This window comes from Lacerta agilis, chromosome 9 (genome assembly GCF_009819535.1).
Source record: "Lacerta agilis isolate rLacAgi1 chromosome 9, rLacAgi1.pri, whole genome shotgun sequence".
Classification (NCBI taxonomy): Eukaryota; Metazoa; Chordata; class Lepidosauria; order Squamata; family Lacertidae; genus Lacerta; species Lacerta agilis.
In genome coordinates this window covers 35,000,885-35,025,708 of record NC_046320.1, presented here as the reverse complement: position 1 = coordinate 35,025,708, position 24,824 = coordinate 35,000,885, and the positions used below count along the sequence as shown (strand labels likewise).

The window sequence follows — 24,824 nt, the reverse complement described above, 5'->3', positions numbered from 1 at the left end:
CTTAGTGGTCACCTTTTACTTATTGTAGACACTTTTTAGTTAGAACATTATGACTCTCAGTATTTGACACTTGAACTTCCTTTTAGTTGATCTTAGCTTTTTACCCATTTCACTTCATTTGATATTTTGCAACAACAATTGTATACCTTTCTCTGTGACTGTATAGTGTGATCCTAAACTTTTTAATGTAAAAAGGAGTTGTCACTTCTGGACAGTCTGCAGAGGTACTTGCTCTGTAAGACACTTTTATTACAGAGTAATCTCAGCTTAATTCCCTTAGATTTAATGTGAGTAAAAATGCATAGGGCTGGGTTAAAAACTAGTTTCATTTGACCATTCCAATGTAAACGTCCACTGAAATGTCCCTTTTGAGCCAAAATCTGTTGTCAGTGTAATATGCTATTATAGCTGTCCTAGGAATTAAAGGCCAAATTTTACAGGTTAGTCATGAACTGTGGTCTTGGGATTTGACTTTAAGAAATTAGCCATTTCATATACCGGTATGCAGCACATTGTCCTTGAATTATATTTTAAATAATTATTATTAACCCATAGGTCTGTTTGCTGCAAAGCCCATATTCCTGAACTGTTTTGCATTAGATGTTTTTGCAATGTGAGTGTGTGTGTTCTTACTAAAGACAGTTTTATTTCTTTGTATTAGTTCCTCAACTACTCTATGGAGGGAAACTGGATTTCCTGGTTTTTGATTACCTTTCTGAAATTACAATGTCTCTACTAGCTACTGCCAAAGCTAGATCTCCAGTGAGTAATTCTTCTGAAGCAAAAATTTAAAAAAGTATTTCTTCTGATAAAAAAACATTCACAATTTAATTTTCATTTCTTTTAGGATTTAGGATATACTCCTGATTTTGTATTAACTGCAATGGCTCCGTATATAAAGGACATACACAGGAAAGGTATGATTTTGTATTTTAAATTGCTTTAATAATTTTAAATTTTTTGCATTGTGGGGGGGGGAGGGTACTTGACCCATGTGCTTGTTTTAAACCTTGGCTTATAAAACCTTGATTGATTAGAACTGAGCCAAATTCTCCTCCAGTTTACAAAAACTACTTGCCTGCTCACCCTGGAGCAATTCCTTACTGACTCCCAAGTGACTGTTTAGACTGAGGTCTGTTTTTGGCCAGTCAGAGGTTTGTATTAGCGCAGCCAGCTGTAATTTGTAGCTAACTTTAAGTAGCCATCTGAGCAGAAACAAACAAAAGAGAAATCAATTTGTATGTGTGTGTACATACATGAGCAGTGTGTATACATTGTTCATAATCCTTTTTTTTTTTTTTTTTTGCCTTGCTTAGGTGTTCGTGTTGTCAGCAATGCTGGTGGAATGAATCCTCTTGTCTGTGCTACTGCACTCCAAGAAGTGGCCAAAAAAGCTGGCGTCGACTTGAAGATTGCTGCTATTACTGGTGATGATTTAATGGGAGAGGTATTTGGGTATTTTATTTCCTTTAAAAAATAAAAATTTTAGTAGGAAATTTGGTACTTTTTGTACAGTTTTTAAAACCGCATATATCTTTAGCGTAAAAGCCTGAAGCCTGGTCAGATCCTTAGTGGATACATTAAACAAATGTCACCAACATTACACAAATACAATGGGTAATCTATGGAGTTAGGAGACAGTAAAGTCTCCTTTGTCCCAACGCTTCCTTCCCACCAGGGTTTGAAACTCCCATTGTGTTTCTAGGTGCATTTTGTGACAGGGAATTTCATTAGCACGCGCAGTTTCTGAGCACCGGGAGCAATACTGCACCTAAGGTCTCAGACTAAAACTGCAGATTGGAAGGAAAGGAGGACCTTTTTCTGCCTCCCCACTTCCAGCCACTCTCTAAAGGCTGGAGAAGAGACCCTCTTAAGAATATTAGGGGGGTGGGCAGGGAAAAGACTAGACCATGTGAAAAATGAACATAATATTTTAGCTGCAGTTCATTTTCAGCTTTGTATTCTTGTTATAAAAAAAGCACGCCTAGACATTCCATTGTTGCGCCCATAACCTAGGTTTAAGATGCCATTTAGCTCATACCTCTGTTTCTAACACTGCTCCCCACACCCTGTTTTCTATCATCTCTTGGGATGAACAACAGTAGCCTGTTGACTACTACCTCATTTCAGCACTTATTATGATACAAATTTTGAGTGGGCTATACTTGCATGTAATAATTTTACTATTTGATAAAGTGATGGCTGCTATTTATGATTTTTTTTTCTTGGGCTAATACTGGTAAAATGCATAACAATGTGAATATTCAAAACAATAGCTCATCTATATATATAAAACTGTTCCCATTGCGTGCGCGGCGGTTAACAACTTGCTCCGTAACCGCTGGACCAAATAGCATCAAATTAGGACACAGCATTCCATGACCAGCAGGGAATAACATGGGATAATTAAATTTCAAAAAACCCACACCTGACATACTTAAGATAAAGAATAAACGCAAAAAAATTGCCACCCCTATTACACGTCACCAGCAAAAACACTGAAGACTCCAACACCATCCAATAGAAAGCCGAATTGCCCGGTAGCGTCACAGAACCTGCGCAACCTGCGTGGACAAAAAACCTCCGTTGCTGGGCTGGAGGGACGGGAAGGGGCCAGGGCCGGTGGGGGGCCGGGCTGAGAGGGCAGGATAGGCCCAATGGGCGGCGGAGGCAGAAGCCGCTTCCCTTTTTCCCCACACACCTCCCCTGCGGCAGAGGGAGAGTGTGGTCAGTCTGCGCGCTGGGCTGCAGGGGTGGGAAGGGGCCGGGGCCGGCCGGGCTGAGGGGGCAGGATAGGCCCAATGGGCGGCGGAGGCAGAAGCCACTCCCCACACACCTCCCCCTGCGGGGTCCAGGCTGAGCTTCCCTTTCCGCCTCCCCTACGGAGCTCTGCCCGTTCCCACACAGGGAGGCTGACGCACGGCTGCTTCTCATGCAGGAGGAGCTGAGGACGGGGAGCCGAGAGAACCCCTTCCATTACACAAAATCAGCCGCAGCAGGGCACGGCCAGTTCAGCTAGTATTCATTAAAATCATGGGAATCTTGCCAGTAGTTCTGTTTTTGATAAACACTGCTCGTTTCACAACCCTAAGCACACATCAACATATATTTGTTTAATATTTGTTAATTATTTCGTATCAGATATTTTTGAATAAGAGAACCTTACACAATGATGTGATCTGTTAGCACTTACTTGCAAACAAGATCAAGTGAAAATAATGGGGCTTGCTTTCAGCTACAGGTTCCTGGTGTAAAAGCAGTAGGTGTCTTTCAGATGTCAGAATTTCAGTCTCCTAAATGTGCTTGAGTGCTTCCCCTCCCCCAGGCTCTGCAGTGCTGGTTTGTAGAGATTGTACAAACCATCGTTTGTTAATTTGGTCATCATGGCAAACTATTGTTTGGAGAAAATCAGGGAAGTTTTTAATTAAGTTTTGAAAGAAAAGGGGGAGGGGAGAAGCTCTAGACCCTGTTATTTATTTCAAATTCCCCAAATCATTTAGCTACAATTTCTTGATTAAATCTTGAACACTCTTCTGAAAACAATCCCATTTAGTATCTCCTTTCTTAATTTACCTATTGCAGTTGATAAATTTTACCTAGTATTATAGCAGAAATGTTACTTATTCATCCGTCTCAGAAATTAGAATTGTAATGTAAATATTTTCGTATCACATAACGTAAGTTTGGGTATTTTACAGTTAAACAGCATCAAAGAATCTGCCTCAAAAGAGGAGAATGGGAAGCCGTTTCCAGAAAACATTCACAGCATGAATGTATATCTTGGGTAAGATGTTTAAGAAATTCATCTTGTAAAAAAAATCATCTTGTTGAGCTGCTTTTTAGAGCACGACAATAGCAGTAGCAGTCAGTGGGCTGGGGGAAGCATTGGTCATCTACATTCTGAGTGTCACTGCTGTTTCCTGAGAAGGGGAGGGGAGTAGCACAGTATGAGTAGAGCAACACAAGTGTTGGATTGGCTCTGCCACCATGTCTTGTTCTCCACACCTCACTCCTCCTACCTCTAGTGTCAGTTTGCAATGAACAGGTAGTGTGATGCCTTAGCTGAAGAGTTATGGCTTCTTTCTAAAGTAGTTTGAGAAAGGCATTTCAGATACTGTATGTGCAAATTCTTGCACAACATAGCCAATGGGAAGGAAGTTATATGCCTGACTTTGGGGTCTCTTGTGGGAATGAAGGGGATTCGCCCCACCTGTATCCAATCCCTGGAATGCTTCATCACATGGCCTAATGCTAGCTACTAAAGATAGTGGAAACATTGCCTGTGATAGATCGATTCCTGGAGAGTTTTCTGCAGGTATAGCAGAGGATTCTGCAGTAGAAATAGCCACCCCACTGGTGGAGCTTCTCTCCTATCCAGACCATTTTCAACCTGTAGATCCAGGGGTTAGGATTGCATTCTTAAGGTTCAAGGTTAGACAGCAATATTTTATCAACCCAGCCAAACCTATCCTAAACTTTTAAGGCATCTTTCTATCATTATTTTTTTAACAGATGGGAATCTGAACCTGAGAGGTGGTGGCTTGTGTAAGGCTGCCTACTGAGCATGTGTCTGGGGCATTTTAAATCCCTCGTTCATCATGTTATTGTTCTCTGTTGTGTATAATATTGAGAATATAATCAATGAATCTGGCTGCAAGATATTTTCTCTCACAAGCTCAATTGAATTGAGGGGTTGTTCATTCAAGAACCATGCGCTTGATTTAATTTTAAATCTTTAAGATCAAATGTTCAATTATTTTGAAAGGTGAATAAGTAAATCTAGTGTTTTCATGATCCATACTTCTGTTTCTTCAGTGCAAGGCCAATAAGCAGAGCCCTTGACTTAGGAGCAGACGTTGTGGTGACAGGAAGATGTGTTGACAGTAGCCTTGTATTGGGACCACTAATTCATTCTGTAAGTGTGAATCAATACTTCCGAAACAGTTTCTTCCTCTAGGAGTCATCTGTATGAATGTTGAACAGGTTTCCAGTTTTTGTTATTTTAATTCCTTGAAGTAAAGTGCAAATGTATTTTCATTAGTTTTGTTCATTTCAGAAGCATCCAACTTGATGAAATATGCTTATTTAGAAAGTACTTAGACAGTAATCAAGAGCTCAAGAACTAACTTAGCTTTGCGGCCCTCTCCCTGTCTTTTTCAAACTCTTGTTTTCAAAAATGGATGAAATTGTAGGATTATGCTGGAGCGCTATTGCGTGTAACCGCCATTAGCGCTGTTGTGCGCGGCCGCCATTAGCTGCAAACGAGCCTGCTGCGCATGACGGAGGTCTATGTGGTGTGATATGTTGAGTGCGGTAATGCGCATGTACAGAGTTGTACCCAATGGGGCAGTTTTTGTTTGTGTGTCCAGTTGTTATTGGTTGGTTGTGATCACCCGAAACGCTGCATAAGCAGGAGGATAAATAAAGATTCCCACCTTGGTGCTGGCGGGAAGAGTTCACTCGCTGTTCTTGTGTGCACCAGATATCAGACTGCAGTCTCCTGTTTCTCTCATTTCTCCCGTCTCTTCCGTTTTTTCACCTTCACGACCTAACCTCATTTGTTGGAGCAGGTTCTCTGACATGAAATTTGTATATTTCTTTCTAAAACCTAGGTTGGGGGTTCTAGTAGTTCGTTGTAGTTCTAAAAGAACTACAGTATGCAGACAAGCAAATCCTCATATTAGCAGGCCAACCTAGCTACATTTTAGGGAAAAAATGTCATCCATGTTAATGAACTTCCTCTGATAAATCTATCATTATTTAACTACCTTTTTTCTCATTTGCAGTTTTTACAGAACAAAAATATTTACAACATGAAAATGATTTTGCTCGCCACAAGGTGGCACAAAAGGTCAACTTTAAACATGTATTTTTTATGGGTTAGCAATTTTTATCTAAATGTCTGATTAGGCTAAAACAAATTCCTGCAAGTATGTAGCTGAGCTGATGCACAGCATCTTTAACATAATCAATGTATAAAAAGTCAGAGACGTAAGTTTTTGATTTTATTTGTAAATCATGTCCTTTGCATCGAAAGCCTCCAGCAAAACCTCCAGAGGTTTTGCTATTCATGCTGCAGATCCTTATCTATACACTTTTGATATTTACCAAATGAATTGTGCCCTGGTTTGCAGATATTGAGAATGCTCCTCTTTATATCTGTAAAATTTTCTTCCATTGTTTATTGTTGTCTGTTTAATTTTCAGTGCACAATTCAGTTCACTACGGGCTCTTTCCCTTGCCATGCATCCATGCAAGTTATCTGTCCCAAGGGGAAGGATAGAACGTGTACCTAGGTATCACGTAGTCAGGGGCGTAGCAAAGGGGGGCGGGGGTGGGCCACCCCGGGTTCCATAATGGAGGGGGTGACAAATTATGAAGGAAAATATTGTTTTGAATTTTTTTTTGAAAATGCCTGCTCCGAAGGTCTTATCTTACTATACTAGGGATTATATAGCTATATATGAAATTTCATGCATATCGGTTAATATCTTGACCCTCCTCCACCAAAATACCTGTTCACTTGGCTGTTTTCCTATGTCATAAAGGCTGAAATTTCAGTTCAGAGTACACTTTACTGTTCCCAATCCTAACCCTGTGGAAAGCCATCTAATTAGACTTTAATTTGATTTTGAGATGTTTTTAGGAGGTAATTTAATTATTGTTTGATTTTATACCAATGTTATGTATCTGATGTTAGCCACCCTGAGCTTGACTTTGGCCAGGGAGGGTGGGATATAAATAAAAGTTTTATTATTATTATTACTTGTTATTATTCCTTTGTAAGAAAATATGAAATAATGTAAAACCATTTTTGCGGGGGGGGGGGTTGTCAATGGGGGGGGGTTGACAAGAAATTTTCCGCACCAGGTACCACCTGACCTTCCCATGCCAGGGAGGGGGGTTGACAAAAAATTTTTTGTCCCCAGGTACCAATTTACCTTGCTACGCCCCTGCACGTAGTCCTTCTTTTGCTGATAGCGTATGTGTGTGTGCATACAGGCAGTGGGGAAACTGGGCTCAACCTACCTCTAGGGTAGGTTGTGATGAACTGTTCTTTACATTTTAATATTCAGTGCACCACTTCACATAACACTTATATGGGATGAAGGTGGCACTGTGGTCTAAACCACAGAGGCTAGGGCTTACCGATCAGAAGGTCGGCGGTTCGAATCCCTGTGACGGGGTGAGCTCCCGTTGCTCGGTCCCAGCTCTGTCCCAGCTCCTACCCACCTAGCAGGTCAAAGTGCAAGTAGATAAATAGGTACTGGTCTGGTTCTCCAGAAGCGGCTTAGTCATGCTGGCCACATGACCCGGAAGCTGTCTGCAGACAAATGCCAGCTCCCTCGGCCTATAGAGCGAGATGAGCACACAACCCCAGAGTTGTCCGCGACTGGACTTAACAGTCAGGGGTCCCTTTACCTTTAACACTTTAAACCTTTTATTTCTTTTATAGTTTGGCTGGAAAAGAGATGAGTTCGGCCTTTTAGCATCTGGAAGGTAAACAATTTGACTTTAAAAAATGATAAATGCTGTTAAAATGTAATGCTGCATGAACATCAACGATGTTTTGCCTAATTCTAATGGAAACATTACTTTGAAAAACGTGGGTACAATGTTTGCTTTCAAATTTAATTATGAATATATCATATTTCAAAAATTATTTTGAGTTCCAACATAGAAGTGTCATGGCTTCAGGAAGCATATCTGGATCCAATGAAGTTCATGCAGGCTTCTGCATAGAAATCCCCTGCTAAATTGGAAATTATGTACAAGCAAAGTATGTTGCATGCATAGTTTTTGGTGCTGGATCTGCTGTATTTGTGGTTCCTGACAGTGGAGTAGGAACTCTGGATTAATAGACTGTAACATTTGCAAGCTTCCACAGTGCTAAATTTATCTTTAGACTCTGTGTGTGTCAGACTAGATTTTGCTTTCCTCTTTCATTTTTTTTTCCTATTGAGGGAAAGAGGGGGCTTGAAGGACTGTCACCCATCCAAAAAGGCAATTGATGCAATTAGGGCTATTAGTAATTAGCATCAACTCTTCAGAGTTATATGAATACTGATGACACTAAGATTCACTGATTTCATTTGGACTTACTAGGAAAATGGCCTCAGGTCAAAGTCTCTGAAGTAAATGAACCAGAGGTATAAATTAGTTTCTATTTAAGCAGGAAGATTGATTACGGTACATACAGTAGTAGTAATGACTATCTGACTATCTCTGACTATCAAACAGATGGAAGAGGCCAAATGAGCACTCTGTTCCAAGATAGGTTAAAGATTATAGAAACTGCCAGTGGATCCATTAAGTTTTGAAGCTTTTATCTATTATGTGGGATCCCTTAAGCTCAATTTGACCATTATAGATGCATATAACCATGTGTCATATGAACAGGATATTTTTAGGTTAGATTTCTTTTCCTTCTGAAAGATTAAATTTGAATCTGAATGACTGTAAACTAAGGTGTCTGCCATTGAATTAAAATGTATATTACGACTCTTGGTTTTCAGTCTTGCAGGCCATCTGATTGAATGCGGTGCTCAGTGTACAGGCGGAATATTTACTGATTGGCATAGGGTACCAGACTGGTATGTTGATTCTATTTTGATAATTTGATATGATATATGTGGTGAAAATGAAACAGGGACACCTTAAAGGGATTTATATCACTTTTTTGTCAGTTTTCTCTCTCAGTCTTTTTAGGACAATGTGTATCAGTAGATGTGGGCAATCTAAATTATTTTATCAAATTTTTTTCCATAAAATTTATATACAGCTTGCGTGTAAAAACAAAAACCCAAACCCTCAAAATATATGAATCCCAATTTTAAAAAATTGCTATGCCCCTTTGCTTTTCTCTGTTTTTGGAGGCCTAGCAAGGCTTAAACATTTGAATGCAATTTTACCTTAATTTCAGCAATTTTAATTATACTGTGCATTCTTTGCCTCACTGTAACCTAGTTAACTCCATCCTACCACAGATTCTTTAGAACCATTGAGTGTTGTGTTCGCCACACTGTCATCCCCCCCTTTTTTTTACCTTGCCTCTGTTTATTTGTCCCCATCTCTGATTTTGGGGCACAAACATTTCATTCCCCAGTTATTTTTCCTTATTTGCCATAATGCAGCTGGTCATTTGACTCTTCAAGAGCTTTGAAAACTGTGTGTGTGTTCTATACCCTTTAAAGCTCTTGGTATATGTTTTGGAAGTAGATATATTTTTGTCCCCCCTAACCATTTCCATGTATTGCTTGTTCTTTGGATGCTTATATATTTTCCGAATCAATAAAGTATTCAATGTTTTCAACCCTTTAGGCATAACATCGGTTTTCCCATAGTAGAATGTTCTTCTGATGGAAGTTTTATTGTATCCAAACCACCTAACACAGGGGGCCTCTTGTCTTTTGGCACGGTGGCAGAACAGTTGGTATATGAAATTGGTAATCCTAAGGAATATCTCCTGCCAGATGTCACATGTGACTTCTCTCAAGTTTCCCTTGCTGAAATCCCAGGTTAGTGTCTGCAGAGGTTGTGTGCGGACATGCATAAACACAGATTTGTGAGTTGAAGAAAGGGGTAGAGAGGATAAGGAATCGTAGCTAGAACAGTGTGACCAAAGATGGAGCTCTAAAGGAACAGCACATAACGAAGATCAGAAAGTGCTGTGTGCCATGAAATCGAGGAACCAAGAAGTGCCAGGGGGAGCTGATCCCTATCAAAGACCATAGTTAAACTTATATGTGGCTACTTGCATGCGCATGGCTATGTGGAGAAATGTACCACCTTCCTAGGTTCTAAATTCCAGGCTCATGGAAATCTAAATTAATCTAATTTAAGTATAGGGCTGGTAGCAGGGGAGTACATTTGCACTGGGCCATGGACCCTAGACTTAGCTTTCAATTTTAAGTGAGTCAATTGGACATTTCTATAGAAAGTTAGAAAGCAAACTGTGGAGGTACAGTAGTGTAAGGCTTCAGCGCTGGGCAAGCAGCACCATTGCTAAGGAATTTAATCACTGTTGATAAGTAACCAAAGGAAGGAATGCTGACCACTCCCACCTGGGACTCAGGAAAGGGGCATTCTCAGAGTGGTAGATAAAACAAGAAAACTCATTGTTGCTGTTAGCCTGTGCTGGACAGAGGATGATACTGGGGTTTATTTGTTTAAGTACTTTCCTCCATGTCCATATTATTTGTTTCCTCCAAGTGCCTTTAAAGAATAAAACAAAATTGGCTGGCTTTGGTAGGTTTTACTCAAACTTAAGGTAAAGGGACCCCTGACCGTTAGGACCAGTTGCGGGTGACTCTGGGGTTGCGGCGCTCATCTCACTTTATTGGCCGAGGGAGCCGGCGTACGGTCATGTGGCCAGCATGACTAAGCCATTTCTGGCAAACCAGAGCAGCGCACTGAAACGCCATTTACCTTCCTGCCGGATCGGTACCTATTTATCTACTTGCACTTTGACGTGCTTTTGAACTGCTAGGTTTGCAGAAGCTGGGACCGAGCAATGGGAGCTCACCCCATTGCGAGGATTCGAATCGCCGACCTTCTGATAGGCAAGCCCTAGGCTCTGTGCTTTAACCCACAGCGCCACCCGCGTTACTCAAATTTAGTTCCTTAAAAATAAATGATACCTCCTTTCTACTGAGAAAAATGGTACTGTTGCAACCCCTGTGCCCGTTTTCCACGTCCCCCTTCCAGCCACTTCTGATCTGCTTCTCATCATTGTGCTCTTACTTTATATTCTGGCGTATAAGACTACTTTTTAATCCAGGAAAATCTTCTCAAAAGTCGGGGGTCTTATACGCTGGGTGAAGAATCTGTGGTCGAGTATATCTCAAACTCTATATTTTAACTGGAAAAGTTGGGGGTCGTCTTATACGCCCAGTTGTCTTATACCCCGGAAAATACGGTATTTATTCATAATACAGCAACTATAAGCAAAAATATGAAATACCTTACAGCTGTAGCAAGTTAGAAGTCCTGTAGGCTGTACTTTTAGCACAAGGATACAGTGGTACCTCTGGTTACAGACGCTTCAGGTTACAGGCGCTTCAGGTTACAGACTCCGCTAACCGAGAAATAGTACCTCGGGTTAAGAACTTTGCTTCAGGATGAGAACAGAAATCTGGTGGCGGCGGCGCGGCGGCAACGGGAGGCCCCATTAGCTAAAGTGGTGCTTCAGGGTTAAGAACAGTTTCAGGTTAAGAACGGACCTCCGGAACGAATTAAGTACTTAACCAGAGGTACCACTGTATTTGTTTATCAAGGCTGACAAAATGTTTTGTGTGTATGTGTTGTGAAACTGCATGTTTGTTGCTCATTGCTGTATATTTGTATTGCATTTTCTCCCAGGAGCTCAAGGCTGTGTACGTTGCCTTCCCATGTCCCCTTTTATCTTTACAACAGCCCTGTGGGGTAGGCTAGGCCGAAAGTTGGCAGTGCAGACACCAAAGCTACGAAACTTCACATACTTGGCGTATTTTTCGCTTGTTGTTTATTAGGGTTGGCAAACCTTTTGGGTAGTGGTGGTGATACTTTGCTATAAATATCAGGACTTTAAAGTATTTCAGGTAAAGCAAGGGAATGACATTAATTTTTGTATCTTGTTTTTCCACTCAAGATACTTTATCATTATTATAGGCCCACCCTATTCCTGTAACAGCAATTCATTTAAGAACTAATTCAAAGAATGAATTTTATATTGTTGTAACCTGCCCTGTGACCTTACGGTGTAGAGTAGGTTAGAAATCAAATTAAATAATAATAATAATAATAATAATAATAATAATAATAATAGCAACAGCCTTGTGAGGTAGGCTAGACTAAGTTAACGTATGTATCCAAGCAGCATTTCTTGCCAACAAATTGCTAGTGAAAGGTTGGGGAGATGTGGGTGCTGCAACCCACATACAGGAAATCCTGTTGGCATCCTTGGTTAAGTGGTCAAGTATTTGTGACTGTGGAGAATAGGAAAATAGAACATTAATTTTGTATCCTCATTCATTTTTGCCCTTTGTTTTAGACTACAGTAAGATCCATGAGCTCAATAGGGCTTACTGCCAAACAAGTAAAAACGAATAGTGTTATGCCGTTAGTGTTGAGGAATTTTTAATGAAATTATACAATGAAAATACAAATGCAATATTAATCCAGAAAGATTGTGCACACACACATATATCTGATAAACAAAAAAAAAAACCCTAGAACAGATACATGAAGCTTCACAAACATCAGAATAAAAAAGCCATAGCTGTATGCTTAAAGGAACTGTTTTTAAAAATAATTAAAAATACACCTAACCTTCAAATGAACTTTTATTTTCTAAATGGCCCAACATGACACATTTGAACTCCAAATGAACTTTCACATGAACTTTCAGTTATTCTAGTAGAAATGTAACAGATGGGAAATAGGCAGATTTCTCAAATATCTTTAGATATAAGTGCTTTGACACGTACACCAGAAAAAGGACTCCAGGCCTATCTACTTTGATTGTTTACTTTACTAAATATTTTGTATGGCAGGATTAGATAAACTAGTTGGTTGAACTAGAGATGCTCTTTTTATTATTTCAGTGGGGAATATGAAGGGTTTTTTAAAAAACATTGGTGTAAGAGCTCTCCTGATTTTGTGATTTTAAAGTGTATTTTTCTTATTATAAAAGTTCTAACAGAACTCATGAGCTATAATGGATCAAGCTGCTGGAAGTTATGTTTTTTTAGATTTAAAAACATTGAGGAGTAAAACCATTTCAAAAGTGGTGATAAATTGCATTGTCCTGGTACCGTTCTAGTGATGGGTTACTTATGAAGAAAAATATTTAATATTATTGCATAGATCTGTTCATGTACTAATCACATGTTCAGTTGGCTAGAGCTTGGTGCTGATAACGCCAAGGTTGCAGGTCCAATCTCCGTATGGGACAGCTGCCTATTCCTGCATTGCAGGGGGTTGGACTGGACAATCCTCAGGGTCCCTTCCAACCCTACAGTTCTATGATTCTATGAATTTGTTTGAAGTCCTGCACCACTGAAATCAGCAGAGTAGTCTGCCATTTAGCTCTGCTGAGATGGAGGAGAAAACCATTACCTCCTCTTTGTACAAGTCAAGCCTATCGACTTTGGTGATTCTCCAGCTGAAGCCTCTTTTAAGAAAAGACAAACTTGGCCTCAGTTAAGAAAAAATGGTCTTGGCTCTAGCTATTTCTGAGCTAAAGTGTTCCAGTGCTTTCTATGTGGAGCTGCCTTCACAAACAGCTTGGAAACTTCAGGACTCAAGTTGGCATTCAGAACTTAGTCTGATAACTGGGACTTATTATTCCAGTTACTTTGGCTACTTGTGTGTTTCCAGGTTCAATTCAGCATGCTCATCTTCAATTTCCTAAATTGTTCAGGGCCTAGTTGCTTCGGAGGACTGTCTACTCCCATATTATCCTGCCCAGGCTTTAAAATAGTCCTGTGTGCCATCATCAATCGTTGATATACTTGCAAGCATCAAGGGTTGACATGTCCGACATGGAAACCCAGAGTCAGTTAGATACATGACTAGGTGGGCCAATCATTCAGTCAGATAAGATTTCTTTGCTGAGCTGTTTTCAAAGACGTTGTTTTTACTCATTATTACTAAGGAGTGCATCATACATTCTGGGCTACGGTTGAACTTAACGCTAAACCATGGCTTGTTTTCAGCACAGTGTGTTTCACAAACTGTAAATCATCTCACAGGCGAGCAAACAAACTATGGCTTGTTTCTCCAGAGCTTGGTTTGTTTTAGCTGTGGAATAATTTACAGAGTTATTGTCATAACTATCATCTCCCTTTATCAGTGTAACCTCCCTGGTTAGTACCTGGGATAGCTCAGTTAGAAGAGCATGAAAATCTTAATCTCGGAGTTGTGGGTTTGAGCCCCAAGTTGGGCAAAAAGATTCCTGAATTGCAGGGGGTTGGACTAGATGATCATTTGCATCAATTCAAGTTCTACAATTATGTGATTTTGTGAAGGGGAACTGGAGCAAATAAAATGGGAGGATCATGTACTAGAACACTAGTGGTAATTCTGTTGAAGCAGATTTTAGTGTAGCAATATCTATCTACACTGTGGCATACATTTGTTCTTTTATTTAGGTTTTATATAATTTCATTCAGATTTGTTTAGATTTTCTTAATTTTGACCTCTGTTAAAATAGAGGTTTGTTCTTTTTTTAAAGGGGGTGACTGCTGTGATTTGTCCTGGAGGTTCAGGACTTTTCATTTTATATTGTATATAGTTTTATTTAGGTCTGCGTCTATTTATTTATGTTAATGCATGTGACTTTTATACAAATATGGAATTACGTTTGCTAAACGCTTGCTTTGTGATGGTCTGATGGCTAGATATAAATAAACCAATCTGATATACTGTGATGGCGACAACAGGGTTTAAATCAGGGATGGGGAACCTGTTGCACCATTCCAGATGTTGCTAGACTCCCAGGTCACGTCATCCCTGACCTAATTGGCCCTGCTGGCTGCGACTGTTAGGAGCTGGAGTCCAACAACTTATGGAGGAGCACAGGTTTCCCACTGCTGGTTAAAATTCCTCCTCAGCACCTGGAAACAGTCGTCCAGAAGAATTCTCCTGAGTACAGAATGCCAGCATGATCCTGGCTGATCCTGTTTACAGGCTGAGCCATCTTTGGGTAGCTGTGATAATATAACAATTAACCATCTTGTGGGCAAAAAGTGCCTGTCTTTTACTAGATAGTGAGCTAATTTAAATTCATAATTATGGAGGGTTAGCTCCAGAGTTACGTTTGCATGGTGGGATTGGCTGTAGCTGGCTTGCCTGCTCCTGCCTCCAAGCCCCTCAGAAATGCTCTATTGAAGGTTGGAAGATGCTGCTGAATTGGGTGGACTGTTGCCCAGGGGGAAGCAAGGATCCCTGATAATTGGGCATGAACATATTATTCAATCTGAAGCTCTACTAGTGCAAGGTACCTGCACTGTCACAGCCTAATTTGTTCAGCAGGGTCTAGTGTCTTGAGGTTGTATCCAACTGTATTGCTCAGCTGATAGTAGGGCAGGCATAGGCAAACTCTGGCCCTCCAGATGTTTGGGACTACAGTTCCCTTCATCCCTGACCACTGGTCCTGTTAGCTAGGGATGATGGGAATTGTAGTCGCAAACATCTGGAGGCCCGGAGTTTGCCTGTGCCTGTAGTAAGGGTCTCTGTCTGCAGAATGGAGAGGGAAGCTTTCCCCAATGCTACCTTTCACTCTCCAAAGTCTGGTTCAGAGCTTTTTGGGGAAACCATCAGAGCAGATTCAGAGGTGGCGCAGGGGACTGGAAAAGATGAGAATTTATTTCCTGTTCTGTTGCCAGAAATCTTTCTGCCACCTGGGTGACACCATTAGATGCAGCCTGAATGCAACAGCTGACCCCAGCCCAGCCCAGCAACAGATGTTCAGAGGAATTCCATTTCTGAACTGCACAGTTCCAGTTATCTGTTGTGGCTAAAATCCACTGAAATACTTTTCTGCTACGCACTGGTCTAATTTCATTTTTGAGCCATTGCTTTTACATGTATCCAGGGAAACATATTTTGACAGTTCTGATTTTGTCTTCATTTAATAGTGTTATTGTCAGTCCTAAACACTTCGGAGTGCAGTAGCTCATAAATGCTTATTCATAATTGTTTGGTTATAAGTAATTCCAATTTTTAAATATCCTTTTTCAGGTATTGAAGGTGGTGCAGTGAAAGTTCAGGGAGCAAAAGGATTGCCTCCATCAGCATTTTACAAGGTTCTAATTATTGTTTCAATAATGATAATGGTAGTATAAGCCTGAAGAAAAGATAGTACAGTGGTACCTCGGGTTAAGTATGCTTCAGGTTAAGAACTCCGCTTAAGAACAGAAATCGTGCTCTGGCGGCGCAGTGGCAGCAGGAGGTCCCATTAGCTAAAGTGGTGCTTCAGGTTAAGTATGCTTCAGGTTAAGAACGGACCTCTGGAAAGAATTAAGTACTTAACCCGAGGTACCACTGTATTGCCATGGTGTGAAACATGTGTTTTCCAATGTCTAATGAAAAGAATATAGACACTTTGCAAAAGTCATTCAACTGAAGTGATGAGTCTTTCAATAAATTCTTTGCAAGTCTGTTTTGCATAGCATTTATTTATTGTCACTTTATGTATTTAGTTTTAGAAGGTTTTTGCAGTCCTTTCTGTGGTAAACTGTCTGAAATTAAACAATCCAAACTGTTTGAACAGGCTGTCAGAAAAAGGAGTCTGAAAGACCATACAAACAGAAATTTTGTTTTAAAACTTTTGGATAATGCAGATGCAAATTTGTGTAGTGTTCTGTGCATTGAATCCAGGGATTTGAAGAGGGTGATTTGTCTGCTGGCATCTCACATAACCATTTCTAGGCTAAGATTTGAATTTACTTTATCTTGCAATGGTTCGGTGGGTTTTTTTGTACTATACCACTGTCTCTTTCTGTATCTAACAGAAATTTGCACATTTAAATGTATACATATTAAAACATTTTCCTGCTAGTCCTTTAACACAGATATACTATTTAGCAAGTATAAAGATGTATCTTCCAACTTCTGACAGCATTTGAAAATAACAATCAACCTCTCTTACCTTAATTTAGTTCTAAAATGAAACAGAACTTTAATCCACCCCTCTCTAATTATCTGAATATGATTAAATAAGAGTAAAGGATTCTTTTAAATAGATGGTTAAACATTAGTCTGCATAGCTAATGAAACTGAAGAGTGGTCACAGACCAACAAAGCCGCAGGCACTGTCAAAGGGTTTATTTGAATAACAATTGCCCTGAGTGTTTTGAGCGCAGATCTTAATTGCAAATATAATCAATACAATCCAGTTTTCTAATGCCACTTGCTTCAGCTATCAGCCATGAGCGCTCTTCATTCAGTAAACCCTTTGCATAAAATATGCAGCTTTGTTCTTTTGTGATACTCCTTGTTGCTGCAAGGATAGCTCTTCCATTTTAAACAAAATATGAGAATGAATCATTTCTGTCCATATAAAGGTGACTTGGTTTATTTCAAATCTGTGCCTAGGTTTGGGTAACCATTAATAAGTTATTCGCATCTTTTCTGTTTTTCCAGGTAAATGCTACGTACCTTGATGGATTCAGAGCTACAGCTTGCTGCCCAGTAGGAGGACCAAAGGCAATAGAAAAAGCAAGAAGAACTGCTGAAAGTATTTTGGAAAGGTTGGAATTTACTGCAGAACAGCTGCCCTAATTGTATAATCATCTCACAGTGCCCCGTTGGTAAAAAGTAGACATGTCATTTGGTCCGCAACTTAAAATATTAAGAGCAATGTAATATACACTTAATATTTCCAACAGCGTATTATCACGCATTCATTATGTATAAGAACCTGAGAAGAAGCTGCTGGATTAGGCCAATGGCCTATCCAGTCCAGCATCCTGTTCTAACAATGGCCACCCAGGTGCCTGCAGGAAAACTTCAGGAAGGACCCAAGCATAAGAGGGCTCTCTCCTCCTGCAGTTTCAAGCAACTGACATTCAGAAACATTACTGCCTGTGGCCATATTTGCAAATGAAGCCTGGAGTTGCCTATTGCAATATATGAATACTGTCAAATGAGAAAGTGTGTTTCCAGAAGAGGAATGCAGGTGGTACTGTGGTCTAAACCACTGAGCCTCTTAGCCTTGCCGATCGGAAGGTCGGTGGTTCGAATCCCTGCGACGGAGTGAGCTCCTGTTGCTCTGTCCCAGCTCCTGCCAACCTAGCAGTTTGAAAGCACACCAGTGCAAGTAGATAAATAGGTACTGCTGTTGCAGGAAGTTAAACGGCATTTCGCTTTTAAAGAGATTGGCTGGGGCAAGAGATCATTTCATTTCCACATTCATTCGTACATTTAAAAAAAAATGGTTAAGAGTATACCAGGAATGAGTAGAATATCTTGGGGAGAAATTCAAATACATTCTTTGAAAAATGTTTCAAACTTGCTTTGTTTATGAGGGTTTAGGATTTTCTTGATTCTTTTACATTTTCTTATTATGAGAGCTGTGCTAATAAGAGTGCAGAGTTTTTTTTGGGGGGGGGGAGGTTCCCATCTTTCACTGGTTTCTGAGCTTACAGCTATGCTAACACTTGCCCCATAGGAAGCTTTGCTCTCTGACCCAAACTCCGCGTGAAGGTGGTAGAGTTGCATCTTTAGACACTGTTGTGACCTGCTGGTATAAAGTTTGGACGAGGATAGAATTTAAAGGGCACGTGAATAGGGTGTGTGGGTGGCCCAAAACATCACAAGAGCTTTTCTCCCAGCTGAGCTGGTGCCAGAGCTCAGTTGAAGAGAAAAGCACCAGGTAAGCCAGAGGTAAGCCACAAGTGGACAGGGGTGGAAAAATATACGTATATGTCACCTGCGTATTACACACTTCACACACAAAGGCAGAAAACCCATTAGAAGACTTTGTCTGCTGTTTCCCCATGTAGAGTTTGAATCTCAGAATAGGGTTCATAAGCAAATCCCTGCTAGATCATGCCAAAGGTATACCTGGTAGATCGCACTGGCCAACCACATGTCCAGGGGGGAGCCTGCAAGCGGGACTTGAGTTCTACAAACAAACCTTGGGTGTTGCAAATGTTTGTTTAGCAGCAGCCTATTGAATATATTTGACCTGTTTCAGGACACGCTTGATGTTTGATCAGCTGGGATATGAGGACTACAGCAAAATTAACCTACAGATTTTAGGTTCCGAGGAAACGTACGGACCGCATGCCAAAAGGAGCACAGACTGTGTAAGTAAGAAGGTGGACTCACAAGCACTTTTATTGATTGTGTAGCCAAGAGAAGTATTCCTTTCCCTTTGCATTTCTGTTTACTCTTCATTTCCCCCATCTTATCTTTCACTTAGCCCTGAAGGAAAGGAGAATGAAATGGAGCGTACGTTATTTGCAGAGGATTTTTTTGTTTTTGTGTTCTGGTTTCGGTGCCTAGGTGGGAAGATGAATAGAAACAGAGAACACCATATTGAGAAGAAGACTGTTCCTCTCATGCATTTTACCAGTCTTATCATTTTCTTCCTGTTTATATTCATCCACCAACTTGGAAGGAATGGAGGCTAAGAATTAAAATACACATTACCCTATATACTTGAGTATAAGCCGACCCGAATATAAGCCGAGGCACCTAATTTCACCCCCCAAAACTGGGAAAACTTGTTGACTCGAGTATAAGCCGGTTCACCACACCACAAACCAGTGGACGAGGGAGGAGCAGCCCGAAAGGGCTGCTTTCCGGCTGCTCGTTCCTCCTCCTCCACTGCCGACAGGTCCTTGAAGTGAGAAGTGCCCTGCTTACATTAGCTGAAATCAATTTCTATATCTTTCATTCATCTGTTTTGCTGACATTTGGCTACTTAGATAGTTCATCATCATATGTTGGAAAGTTGCTATGCCATAGTGACTGGAGTTCTAGACTTGGACTACTTCCAAGTCAGTTCTTCTCAGCCCAGCCTATGTCATAGTGACACTAAAATGGGATAATGCCATGCGTGTTGCTCTGAGATCATTAAAGATTAACTTGCCCACCTACAGTGTGAGAACATGCCAGGGGCAAATGGCAACTGTTTGGGGGATACTTTCAATTCAGTAGGATTATCAGCTTAAACCAGGACTCGCCAAGTACAGGATCTCCTCTTTGAGGATGTGTATTCATAAGACTCTCTTTGGAGGGACTCAGTATTTTCATACCATGCAACATTCTCCTGCAATGCCCAAACTGGTCCCCCACTTGACTGCATGGCAAATGGAAGCCAAAGCAGATTTCAGTTGCTCCACACGAAGTTAAGTGCAATGCCACATGGAGTAGTCCTATACCATACTGTCAGACAGTGTATGCATACTGAACGTGTGAATTTAGGAATAAAGCACCAGTAAACAAAGCAAGAGAAGCTTATACTAGCAGTTAAAATTAATTTAGATATTCCCAATTCTCTCTGCACTTCAGGAGATGATGGGAGGTTTTTCCTGATATATTGGAGTGTCTACATTAGTGTAAGCAGTAAGTCTGATAATAAAACTTGGGGACACTATATTGTTCCATTGAAAAATTAGATTTAAACAATGCTCAGTAAATTTCATATGCTGCCAATTGTTTGGGGTGGTGGTGAAAGGAGGGGTACAATTTCACAGATATGACGGGTATGAAAACAGCTTTATGGAATGCTTTCATTTGTTGAATCTGTGTATAATGTACCTTGAAATAGCACAGGAGCAAGCAAACCTATTCAAAAAGCCAGTAATTGTTGCTGAAAACATAGAATGCTTAATGTAATAAGAACACCATTAATGAGGTTTATCCTGCATTATTCTTTCACTCTACCTCTTCATCTACCAACAGCAGCAAAGGCGGCGGAGGAGGAAAGAGCCTTTCGGGCTGCTCGTTCCTCCTCCACCGCCTTTGCTGCTGTCGGCTCCTGTGCCTGCCCTTGTGAGAGGCGGCCGGCGGTGGAGGGATGAGCGGCAAGAAAGGGCTCCTTTCTCACTGCTCGTCCCGCTGTTGTCGCCTGCCTCACTCAAGTATAAGCCGAGAGTGGCTTTTTCAGCACAAAAAATGTGCATTATTTAGAATGATCAGTCTGAAAATGGGAAGGAGCTGGGTTTTCTCTGCATAAAACTGAGGCTCTGTTACAGGACAAGGCAGGTCATGAATGCCCCTTTGCAGGGATTTAGGAGGCATTCTGAAGCCAGGCCTTTGGTGGGCAAGGATGCTGTAGTGCTACTGGGTTTAGTTACTGGATTTATTAGGTGGTGTTATTACTGATAATTTATGGCTGCTATTTATATTTTATATATTTTGTTTGTAAACCCCCTCTTGTGGTAGGAGCGGGATAAAAATGTTTAAAATAATTTATCTCAGTACGATCCTCTTCCAATTAAGTATGAAACTTCATGCAACCTTTAACCTGTCAATACTTGTCCCTCTAGTCCAGACTGCTTTTAGTATCTAAATCTGTACACATGGCTGGAATTATTCCAATTTATTTAATATTTAATTTTAAAAAGTTATGTATGAAATGTCTCTTTTTTTAGAAATACAACATTCTGTTCCTACAAGAAAATATGTCTCTTGATATTGTGCTTTCTGTTGCAAAATATAATGTTCTCACGATCAAATTTGCTTCTGTACAGAACATACCACCCAGACTCTGAACTGTCCCATTTGAAAGTTAGCATACTGACCCTGTTACTGACAAGAGCAGCAGTTTTTTACTAGGGAAGTTTATACTAGAGAAATGTTCTAAACTTTGGACTATTCTTAGAAGGCTTGCTTGCAAGTTAAAATGTGTCAGTCACATTTTTAATGCTCGGCATCTGCATTTAATTGGTATATATGCTATATATTTTATCTGCTGAAAACTAAAACTGTTGTCTTAATTTCACGTGCACGTTTGGTAATTTTAATAAATTATGGAAATAAACAGATACTTCAAAGTTAAATTTCAAACCATTTGCAGTAGGAGTTGTGTCTTTTGATTTACGCTTCATCTTCTAAATTCTGGGTGTTTTTTCTTACCATAGGATTGTTAGTATTTCAATGTGTTAAAAGAGCTCTATATGTGTGGTTTATAATTGTTACCTTTCTCTCTCTTTTCTAATATCTGAAAACAGGGTCCCCGGGAAGTTGTTATTTGGCTTGCCGTACTTCATAAGCAGAAAAAGGCAGTGGAAATCTTTTCCAGAGAGATTGCTCCAGCTGGAACAGGAATGGGTAAATTTTGAATCTTTTCTCTCTCAGTTCTCTGGTTGTTTTTCTGCTGTTGGGGTTTATAACCAAACTTGGTTAGTAAACTGTATAAATTTGGTTATCATTTGACCGAAACTGAGCACTTTTTTGGTTTTTTAGTTAGTCTAGAGCACGGGTGGGGAACCTTTTTGACTTCCCCAGACAGCTTTGCAGGCCAAATTTGGCAGGTGGGCAGGGTTGCCCATGTCAATCATGTGATGTCACAATGACATCATGTGCAAGGTACTCTGAATTCCTGAGCAAGGTCCTTCCTTAATACAGACCCTTTGTAGATAAGTAATTGCATTGCTTGGGATGTTAGGAGTACATTAACCATGTGGTCCATGAGAATAAGCTGTTCATTTATTGCTTCTGCAGTGGCCTGGAGACAGAATAAATACACTGTTTGTTGATATAAACCTCTGTTTACAGAAGCAGGGTCAGTGTATGGTCACACTCTGTAACTGGCAGCAAATTTATGTTCTACCAAACAGAGCAAAGTAAAGTAGCACTTATCTATAGGATATTAAATATTGCTAAGATAAGATACATGTAACCATCTTGACACTTGTTATTGATCAGATTTTCTTTCAGGAAGAGTTTTTTTTTTTTACCTTTGAAATGTATTTCCTTTTACAGCATACAGTATATGCAAAAAACCATTGTGTGGTAAAAGCCCATTCCTCAGAACATTTGTGAATGTAAATAAAAACAGTCTTTAATAGTGAAAGTCAAAAGCACTGTTGCATGGCACCCCAATTTTTGAAATTTAAGGGATTCCAGGTGCTTACCCAGGGTTTGTGTTTGCTTTTAGATATGAAGCACAGCAGAGACTGGTGTCTTTATGATATGTGGTTTATTTACACATATATACAACCTCTCCTCAGGAATCCTCACCCACTAGCTCGCTCACTCCGAGGCCACCTCAGCTCTTGGCAACCAGCACGTGCTGGCTGGCCCCAGAGCCACCATTCATTCGCCTGGGGAGCTTGTAGCCAGGGCCGCTGCAACAAACAGCTGCGCAGGCTGCTGGAGGTGGAGATGTGAGAGGGCATCAGAGGATGGAGATAAGGAAGGAAGGATGGAGGCCGGTGCCACCCACAGCACACCTGACCACTATTCAAGGATGCCATGGCTTGCTGGTTGAAAACCACTGAGCTAGCCCATTTGATACCATGGCATTGCCCCTGTTTCTTATGGGCTTAAGTCTTAAGTTTCTTAAGTCCCTGCCGCACATGAAACTGCACTGACTGTTTAGAACTAAGACAATAAAACCTGTCCTATGTTCTGAAAGCATGCCATTATGGTCAGTGCAGTTTCCTGACACTTTTCAAGGACAGACCCATGTGGAGTGTGCAGCTGTAATCTAATCTAAGGCAGGGATGGGGAAGTGGATCCAGATTCGAAACGTGTATTAAATTGACCCAAAATGCTTTTACCCGTACTGTCCCCTCAGCAAGGAACGTTCACATTTTTAATCTTCTAAAGCAGCTTCCTAACTACAAAACTAATGTGCTGACCCTTATTTCACATCTTAAGTGACCGGAGCTTGACACCACGATGACAGCTGCTTAATGCAGCTTGAGATTTTAAAGTGCCTGAGTATATGTAAATATTATGACTGATGACAAGTGTGTTGGAAGTTGCTTCTAGGTTTAACAGATTAACTTGGCCAGTCCTCATTTATGTTTGAATACATAATCCTGAAAGATACCTTATCTTTTTGGGTTGAGAGGAAATGGATATAGCAATTTTAATTGGCCTCTGTAAGCAAAGTTATTTGTATATGGTGTGCAATATTATAATGACTATAGGACACTTGATTTGAGATGCTTGTCGTTTTAGAGTTTTAAAAGTTCAAGTTGGTAATAAGTGCTGTGGCTGAATGCTAGAGAAGCAAAAATAATATTCCTTCTAAAATCTTGAACCTGATTTATTTACAGGCTCTAGCTCATCCTAATACTTGTGGATATTAGGATAGAAAAAGAAGGGCACTATAAAAGCTGAAAATGTATTCCGCTTTCTAACTTGCATTGGTGTTACAGTTGAATTGCATTTTTTAAAAAAGTAATTTTTTTGCATTTTTGTGTTGTATTAGATTAGACCCATATTAGTTCAGCACCCTGAGTTAATGTTATTTACACCCATCAGCTAAAGCCCTTGTAAAGGGGATAGCTGTATAGTTACTTAAAACAGGCATCCTAAATACTTTATCAGTGGAAAACTCGCTCACTCAGATTCCTAGATTTAGTTGCAAACTCCCACCATCTTCTTGGCTTCTGTTGTACGTCTTCTAGCAGAAGGATAATCATTTTATTTCCTTCAGATTTTCCAGACCTCCCCCTATTGAAACTCTATCCTACTGTTCTTGCTGTATAATTCTGCAGGGTCTAATTAGGAATTGGAGTGATTTTAAGTATCTCATGCTTAGGCAAATGTCCTCAGCATCCTAAAACTTTATCTCATTGTCTGAGGGGGCTTTGGAGAAAAACCAAATCTAGATAAATAAAATGGTTCAACTTTGATTTTCTGTTAATCATCTTTAGAATCTTAACTTTAAAATATTTCATTTTTAGCACCTGGTCTCACTGCAATAGTTGGAGGACGTCCAAAAGTGTAAGTTTTTAAAATGGGGTTACAAGAATATATACTTTTATTTTTAACCGTTGGGGAATTTGTGCATTTCTTAACGGTCATTTACTTAGCATATTGATTAGCTAACTTTATGTTTTATAGACAGCCAGATTATATACCGTATTTTCTGGTATATAAGACGACCCCCAACTTTTCCAGTTAAAATATAGAGTTTTAGATATACTCGACCGCAGATTCTCCACCCGGTGTATAAGACGACCCCCGACTTTTGAGAAGATTTTCCTGGATTAAAAAGTAGTCTTATACGCCAGAATATACAGTACTCCCTTAGTTGAGAATCCTAAAATATTCTAGTCAGTCTCAGGAATGTGCTGGCTGCTGTGCTTTGGAGGGCTTTGCCTACAGTGAAAATATTTATTTGTCATTATATTTCTAGCAAATATCCA

At 40.2% G+C, this 24,824-nt stretch overlaps 1 protein-coding gene across 1 annotated transcript in view; it reads left to right on the top strand.

Annotated features, from left to right (window-relative positions):
- Positions 1–24,824, top strand: part of LOC117052842 — a 40,775-nt gene that overhangs the window by 2,288 nt on the left and 13,663 nt on the right. The window contains exons 2-14 of the mRNA XM_033160142.1: positions 662–762; positions 848–917; positions 1,317–1,447; positions 3,699–3,784; positions 4,816–4,915; positions 7,457–7,500; positions 8,517–8,594; positions 9,322–9,518; positions 15,724–15,788; positions 17,128–17,234; positions 18,683–18,794; positions 21,669–21,768; positions 24,360–24,399. Of these exons, the coding sequence (XP_033016033.1) occupies positions 662–762; positions 848–917; positions 1,317–1,447; positions 3,699–3,784; positions 4,816–4,915; positions 7,457–7,500; positions 8,517–8,594; positions 9,322–9,518; positions 15,724–15,788; positions 17,128–17,234; positions 18,683–18,794; positions 21,669–21,768; positions 24,360–24,399 (1,231 nt within the window). The remainder of the gene's footprint in view (positions 1–661; positions 763–847; positions 918–1,316; positions 1,448–3,698; positions 3,785–4,815; positions 4,916–7,456; positions 7,501–8,516; positions 8,595–9,321; positions 9,519–15,723; positions 15,789–17,127; positions 17,235–18,682; positions 18,795–21,668; positions 21,769–24,359; positions 24,400–24,824) is intronic.